Source organism: Ylistrum balloti, unplaced genomic scaffold, assembly GCF_031769215.1.
Source record: "Ylistrum balloti isolate Yb309-2 unplaced genomic scaffold, AGI_CSIRO_Ybal_v1 Utg370244, whole genome shotgun sequence".
Taxonomy (NCBI): domain Eukaryota; kingdom Metazoa; phylum Mollusca; class Bivalvia; order Pectinida; family Pectinidae; genus Ylistrum; species Ylistrum balloti.
In genome coordinates, this window is record NW_026782197.1 from 726,423 (window position 1) to 735,000 (window position 8,578).

The 8,578-nt window shown below is 35.2% G+C and overlaps 1 protein-coding gene across 1 annotated transcript in view; it reads left to right on the forward strand.

Moving 5' to 3' along the window:
* Positions 1-5,515: 5,515 nt before the first annotated feature.
* LOC132552351 (sodium- and chloride-dependent glycine transporter 2-like) overlaps positions 5,516-8,578 on the forward strand; it is an 11,974-nt gene continuing 8,911 nt past the window's right edge. Inside the window, exons 1-3 of the mRNA XM_060216510.1 lie at positions 5,516-5,639; positions 6,794-6,925; positions 7,293-7,566. Coding sequence (XP_060072493.1) covers positions 5,516-5,639; positions 6,794-6,925; positions 7,293-7,566 — 530 coding nt within the window. The remainder of the gene's footprint in view (positions 5,640-6,793; positions 6,926-7,292; positions 7,567-8,578) is intronic.

Below are 8,578 nucleotides of genomic sequence, written 5' to 3' on the forward strand. Positions count from 1 at the left end.
TTTTTCCTTTTTCCAAATGTAAATATTCGTATGATTTGTAAAGAGGCAGGCGCCCCAGATGCCTCGTGCATCGGGATTAACACTATGAATAAATATATATATATTAAAATTGTTTCCTCATAACACCGATCAAAAAGGAACCTCGAAGGTTTATGGCAATTTGTTTTCTACTCAATGCAGTAATCCCAATATTAAAATTGAGCTTAGAATTAAGACGCGAAAAAAACAGTGATAAGAAATTTTAGCTTTGGTTAATCGCCAAGAAAAAAGGAATTTGTGAAATAAACACGATTTTCTCGCCATGTTGCGAAATAACAAGACGGAATACATTTGTCGTAAAAAGTCGTTAACTTTGCTTTGTCGTGATATGTCGTAAAAGGGCTTTAACTTTGCTTTGTCGTGATTTGTTGTCAAAGGGCTTTAACTTTGCTTTGTCGTGATATGTCGTCAAAGGGCGTTAACTTTGCTTTGTCGTGATATGTCGTAAAAGGGCGTTAACTTTGCTTTGTCGTGATATGTTGTCAAAGGGCTTTAACTTTGCTTTGTCGTGATATGTTGTCAAAGGGCTTTAACTTTGCTTTGTCGTGATATGTCGTAAAAGGGCTTTAACTTTGCTTTGTCGTGATATGTCGTAAAAGGGCTTTAACTTTGCTTTGTCGTGATATGTCGTAAAAGGGCGTTAACTTTGCTTTGTCGTGATTTGTTGTCAAAGGGCTTTAACTTTGCTTTGTCGTGATTTGTTGTCAAAGGGCTTTAACTTTGCTTTGTCGTGATATGTCGTAAAAGGGCTTTAACTTTGCTTTGTCGTGATTTGTTGTCAAAGGGCGTTAACTTTGCTTTGTCGTGATATGTCGTAAAAGGGCTTTAACTTTGCTTTGTCGTGATATGTCGTAAAAGGGCTTTAACTTTGCTTTGTCTTTGCTTTGTCGTGATATGTCGTAAAAGGGCTTTAACTTTGCTTTGTCGTGATATGTCGTAAAAGGGCTTTAACTTTGCTTTGTCGTGATATGTCGTAAAAGGGCGTTAACTTTGCTTTGTCGTGATATGTCGTAAAAGGGCTTTAACTTTGCGTTGTCGTGATATGTCGTAAAAGGGCTTTAACTTTGCTTTGTATTATACATTATTCGTAGAAAATGTGAAACACATAAAGCAGGCGTCATCTTACAGTGTAAAACAGGTTATCTGTCGTAGGACACTTACAGAGAATAGATACTTTGTTTCCTCAATAAAAGATCAGACTTGTGTAATGTATATTAGTTGGGTGCTTTTTAGTGTAAGAGTAGGGTGCAGAGCTTGTTGATATGGAGATATTTGAATTTTTCGCATTGTAGCATAATCAGTAATTAATGTACTGACCATATCTTTGTCATCTTTGTTTTTCTTGACACATGCTTTCCATTCCACATAAACACAAATACAAAATGTGTTCAATAGATGGAGTAAACTAAATACTTAATAAGATTTCTAAATTTTCACTCCATCATGTGTAATGTAACGATAGTTCAGTGGTAAGCTCTCTGCACTCAACTCCAAAGGTACTTGGATCGAACCCTCAATTGACATTTTTTTTACTGAAAAGGGAACTTTCATGATATCGAAACTTTCACGACCTTGTTTCTGTTTTGTTTCGTTAGAGATCATTACAAAATAATGAAACAATCAAATTGTTGATTGTTTGAGATGTGAAATTTAATCTTAACATAAATCTTTTAATTCCCGCGTGGTTTCCAATCGCTCGAACTTCAGGTTATCTCTGAAGCGTGCGAAAATCTTTTTCTCATCAACAACAAAAAAGTGGTATGACATAGATATTTCTATAATGAACTCTCCTTCTCTCAATACATTTAAATCAATTAACATTAAGACAGAAATAATACATAACAAATGCTTTTAGGATAACCGTAATACAGCTGAATGTAGATGCAACAACCCATGTGAAGACTTTTATTACTATTTTTGTGTTTGTTCCCTATACATTCATAATCGAAATCTATTAATAAGTCGGTTACAACCTCTGTTTGAGAATTTAAGTAGATTTACTCATATATGGCGATTAGAAATGAAGCAAAGATGATGATATCTCTTAATTGCAAAAAAAGTAAAATAGGGATTTGGGGATTTGATTGAATGTGAGATGACCTACCTAAAAAAAGAAAACTGACAATTTAGATATTAAAAAAAAGCAACTTTTTATTACCAAAGTAAAACGCATATCTATCTAATTGGATTTGTCTGAATTCAAGTTTTATTATCCTTAAAATATTTGTAAAAATTTTAAAAAAAGTCTTCATACATCTTTGTCCTTCAAAGATTATTAACAAAATCTTTCGCTTCTTTAATATTTTACAAAATGTCTAGATGAAGTTTTAGTCAACACAAACTATCTGGTACAAACTGTCTAGCTCTATGAGGTTGGTAAATTGATATCCATGCACCTTAAAACATATCGAAATAAGATTGTAAAAGGATTATCTTTTTTCAAATATCTATAGAATGATATAATCCATCTGCAAGAAACTTCAGTGTAGAGGTACAACATCAGTTTCTGGTTACTTTGGTGTAGAGGTACAACATCAGTTTCTCGTTACTTTGGTGTAGAGGTACAACATCAGTTTCTGGTTACTTTGGTGTAGAGGTACAACATCATTTGTTTCTGGTCACGTTACTTTTGATGTAGATGTACAACATTTGTTTCTGGTCACGTTGATATAGAGGTACAACATCAGTTTCTGGGTACTTTGGTGTAGAGGTACAACATCAGTTTTTGGGTACTTTGGTGTAGAGTTACAACATCAGTTTCTGGTGACATTGGTGTAGAGGTATAACATCAGTTTCTGGTTACTTTGGTGTAGAGGTACAACATCAGTTTCTGGTTACTTTGGTGTAGAGGTACAACATCAGTTTCTCGTTACTTTGGTGTAGAGGTACAACATCAGTTTCTGGGTACTTTGATGTAGATGTACAACATTTGTTTCTGGTCACGTTGATGTAGAGGTACAACATCTGTTTCTGGTCACGTTGATATAGAGGTACAACATCAGTTTCTGGTTACTTTGGTGTAGAGGTACAACATCAGTTTCTGGTTACTTTGGTGTAGAGGTACAACATCAGTTTCTGGTTACTTTGGTGTAGAGGTACTTTGGTTTAGAGGTACAACATCAGTTTCTCGTTACTTTGGTGTAGAGGTACAACATCAGTTTCTGGTCACGTTGATGTAGAGGTACAACATCGGTTTCTGGTCACGTTGATGTAGAGGTACAACATCTGTTTCTGGTTACATTGATGTAAAGGTACAGCATCAGTTTCTGGTGACATTGGTGTATAGGTATAATATCAGTTTCTGGTTACTTTGGTGCAGAAGTACAACATCAGTTTCTCGTTACTTTGGTGTAGAGGTACAACATCTGTTTCTGGTTACTTTGGTGTAGAGCTACAACATCAGTTTCTGGTAACTTTGGTGTAGAGGTACAACATCTGTTTCTGGTTACTTTGGTGTAGAGGTACAACATCAGTTTCTGGTAACTTTGGTGTATAGGTATAACATCAGTTTCTGGTTACTTTGGTGTAGAGGTACAGCATCAGTTTCTGGTTACTCAGCCTACATTATCTGAGACTAACAAATTCATATTTGCAACAAATCTATGACTTACTTATGAGCGCGTTTTAAAATTTGATGTAAAGAAACTGCTGATAGATGTGTTTAAGTTGCTTTCAATTTTATTTTGATAGATTTTCGAAGAGCACAGATCATGTCAATGCCGCATTCGTGCTAGATATATCTAAGAACATACCCTATATTGCATATAATTAGAGCACACAAGGATGTTTTGCTATACTTATGTGTACATTTACACTTACATGCCGTGAACAATATGTCACGTAACACCGATCGGTGTGTAAATACATCTGTGCACGGCAGCGCCTATTTTCATTTCCATATATACAATAAAAAGTATGTGGTTATCAATATTATGTGTATTCTATTGCAAAACTGTGCGATATAACCACACAAATGTGCAATAGCTTATTTGCGGTTTTTTTCCGTCATGCATACATTGTGCATACATCGTGCACTTTTCAAGGATTGACTTGATACTTAATATCCCCATTCGTTACCTAGTAAACGATAAGTAGGTATCAGATATAAAATTGCACTGCACCATACAGACATTTTAATAATTAAAATAGTCAATAAAGAATCTGAATTGCATCTTGCAGCTGTTTTGTCAGTCCAGGACTTGTCTGTGAGTCTAAACTCTGAAGCCTAATAAAGATTATCTATCACGAAGCTATTGTACTTCGTTGTCTAGATTTTGACATTTCTGTCGGTAAGTTTGGATTTTCCTCAATTGCATCCTAGGTTTGAAATTTAGGCCCTTAGCATTACTGATGAAACAGCAGCGGAAGAATTTGTAAATTCCACCACTGTGACAAATCTACAATCGTATGATACTTGTTTTAGTCAAAGTTTAATCACTTATATTCCATGTGTGAGTTTAGCCACCTCCTAAGTTTCCAAATCAAGGGACTAGGACGAGTACAATAAGGAAGAAATTCATGATTCATGATATGGCTCCATTGTAATCTTTTTTCATATACTTTTCACTTGTGTCCTTTAGCACTAATTTCGACGTTTGCCATTAATAACATTTTTGCTTGTTTATGTTCAATTAACATAATTTTATTCATATTTTACAAATTTGTTTTTATATTTATATTAACCACCTAATGTTGTGCATTTAACGCAGGATGGTTCTGGGGTCTTGACCCTGATCTATGGCAACAAAGTGAAATTCGTCATTTTCACTTTTCTCTTGACGCCCAGTTTTAAATGTGCCATAAGCCCAGGCAAGCTTGTCGGTGTAATATTACCTGGAGTGATAGTATTACGGTAGTAATATTTATCCTCTATAAAGCTCGCGCTCTATTTCACGTGTTTTACATTTAAAAAAAAATACCTATCTGATATATTAATCTAAACTAGGCATTTGGCACATCTGTCATTGACGTTGATAAGGACATATGAAGGTGACATAGTACAGGACGTTTGTTGGAGAGTCTTGAATGTAGAAGTCGGCAGCTCAATTGAAATATCCTTCTGGAAGTTGGCTAAGATTTTCGACCTCCTGGCATCAAATGCCAAGCTCACAAAACGAGGACTTATACCGCACAAGGACAAAAAACGACAAAAGCAAAAAATCACAAACAAGTTGAGAATAGAACTGAAGTTGATTTGTTATGAGATATGATGAGCAGTAAAATTACTGAAATAATTAATGATTAACGGACAGGCATAGCAAATCACGACTGAATATAACTTAAAAGCTGTGATGTTTATTTGAATGAATGATCACGTATTCAACCCAACCTTATTTATATGTACTAACTGTTCCAAAACTGGTATAGGTAAGGGAGGAAATAAACCTGCACGTGTACATGAATTAACAACAATTCATTTTACTTTTGATGTCGACCTTGGGACTACAACTTGTCATACGCAACATATCAAACTAAGATGTCAAACCAGGCTCGCGGAAACTGGTCAAACCGGCTGGATTTTTTATTTTCGTGTATTGGAGTAACTGTCGGTCTTGGAAATATCTGGAGATTCCCGTACATCTGTTACAAAAATGGAGGAGGTTTGTTTCCTTGTAATCACAATACTTAATTTATTTACGGTATAGTACCGAGTATGTGTCCACTGTGTAACCAGTTATCTAACATGTTGTAATTGTCATTTGTGGAATTTTATGTATCTATAATACAACACTATCTGATTTTGTATTCTTTTATCTGTTTGTTGGTTTTATAATGTTGAACTTTGCCTTGATTATCTATTATCTGTTGTTGTAACGACACTATACAGCAAAGCAAAATATTCATATTCTTTGATAAATTACATTTTAAGGACTTGTTTGTTGTTATGGTAATTCGCGAAATCTATATTCAGCCTATCGCTATTTCTCGAAAACCATTTGAAGGATATTTCTGAAACTTGATTTATACGTTACCCTTGGTCGTTCTTTGTGTCTATTTTATTTTTTGATTGGTCAGGAAAACAAAATCGCCAACAAGCAGTAATTTTGGATTTAGGCAATTGAAAATTGTCATCACTAATCCCCGATTTGTACTGGAAGATATTTTCTAAAATTTGATATGTAGGTTCCAATCAATGCCTAATTTTTTCTCTTCAATTTTGAGTTACTATGGCCATACCAAAACTTACAAACAAGAGACCATCTTGGACTTTGACAGTTGAAGGTGGTTATTGCTATTTCTTGAAGTAATAAAAGATATTTCTAACATTGACTTGTAAAATCACCATGGTCATTTGCATCGATTTTTATTGTGAGGCTGATGAGTGAGGAAGACAACATTGCAACATTCTTTAATGTTGACGATTCAATTTTGTTACCGTAATTCCGTGAAATACGGCAAGGATTTTTCTCCACTCTGTCGCTAGTTTAAATTGGAGTTTGATCAGGGAAAATCATGGCAGATTGGATGCCATCTTATTTTCAATAATTTTTTGCCAATGATCTTCCATGAGAAGTTCTGTTTGAATTCCTTGTTGGTTCCCCTTTGTCTTCTTAAATAAAGTTATGTGTCTAGTGTTTTGAGCCCCGAAGCTCCTTATCGTCTCCAGCATCCCTATCTAGTTTTTGATGTGTCACAGCAACCTGAATCTACGGACCTATTGCCATGATGATGTTTACAAGAAATCAAGAAATGAGTTTTGTTTTCTTTTTAGACTGTATGTGTATTTGACATAACAACCATTTCTACTTGACAGGTGCCTTTCTCATTCCGTACATCCTGTGCCTTGTCATCATCGGTACGCCGTGTATTTTCCTTCAATTTACGTATGCCCAATACTCAAATCTAGGACCGGGAAAAGTCTGGGAATGTTGTCCTTTATTCAAGGGTATTGTGATTTGTTTTATCTTATCCAATTGATCGATAATGTAATTTCATAAAAATAGTTTGAACTCTGAATACATGTCATCTTACATTATTTCATCATGTTGTAACAACAAACATTTCGCACAATTCATTTTCGTTTTAGAAATACGAAAATAACCAGCTCAATTCCCATTCTTAGCAATCGTTATTTACTGTGAATCATCACGTACAATTCACACAGATTTGCTTGTCCAGTCATCTAGTGTGACAAGGGATATATATTCTGATTTCTGTACATATTTTACTAGGAAGCCAGCTTTTTCACTTTTGCTGGAAAATTAGAAAGATAGAGTCTAAAATTGTGTGTACGCTTTCTGTCAACTCCATAGGAATTGGTTACGGAATGATGACAATTACAGCTGTTGTTGGATTATACTATACAGTCATCATCTCTTGGACACTTTACTATTTTGGGATGTCCTTTTCCTCAACACTGCCGTGGGCGACGTGTGACAACGACTGGAACACACGGTCATGCTTTGCGAGGAACAAGTGGGATACAAATGAAACTGCAATTTATACAAACCTCACGGAATCTGCATTTCCTGAATGGGTTAATGAGTCATCCCTTTCGTTGAAAACTCCGCCGGAAGAATTCTGGGAGTAAGTAGGACACTTGCTATCTACAAAGCCCTTATGCGATGACGGCAAAAGTTGTCATCTTAGTTATAAAGTCAATGGCACTTTACGATGGCAAAAACAAAGGATTCTTAAAATTTATTTGCATATATTTATTCATTTTTCTTTTTTATTCTGAAATACTGCTTTCAGTTGCAAGCCGATAATGCAAAAGTGTTAAAGTTCAGGTCTCAAGTCTATGAGAGTTAATATAAATATGTGGAGGAAGACATAAAGGTGTGAAACATTTGTGATGCATTTCATTTATGAAGATAGACAATTGATTTCCGATGTGTTTAAGAGGTTGTGAATTTTAAAGGAGCATTGTCAGTCATTTCTATTCAAATTAAATATTTGGTTAATTCTCATAATTGGTTTTGCTATCACCAAGGAGCGAGCCAACTTCATTTTTGTAAGAAATGAATGCTTTCCCCAGTGACGTTCCAGGCCAACTCTAGTTGAAATCCACTCAGACATACAGGATGTAAGCATTTTAAATTGAATTTTTAGATTACATCCAATGCAGAGTCAGTTCACCAGTTACACTTCCCATCATCTTCTTGTCCCAAGCATTTTGAAGTAAAATTGTGCCAATTTTGCAATTCGTGCAACGCCCCCAGCCACAAGTGATTGAAGTAATTACAAAACAGCTGTATGATGCAGATTAATTAATTGTTTGGTTCAAAGTTATCTTATAATTCGGTATTTAAATATGTTATCCACTTGCCCTGTCCCAACCGCCATATTCCTGACGTTGTCATTAAATTATCAGGTATATAAGCATTACGAAAGTTATTGAATCGTGTGGCTATTGCACCTCTCTTGGCCTCTGAATATGACTTCTCTTTTGTTCATTCCGGATTTTTTCTCATTTGCCTCCTCAGCTTCAAAAATTCAGGCCCTTGGCATCACTAATGAGTCCTAGAAGGATGAAACAGCAGTACCATGATGTTAGCTTCATTGTTAGACGTGACTGTATCTAAATCAGTTGTAATAA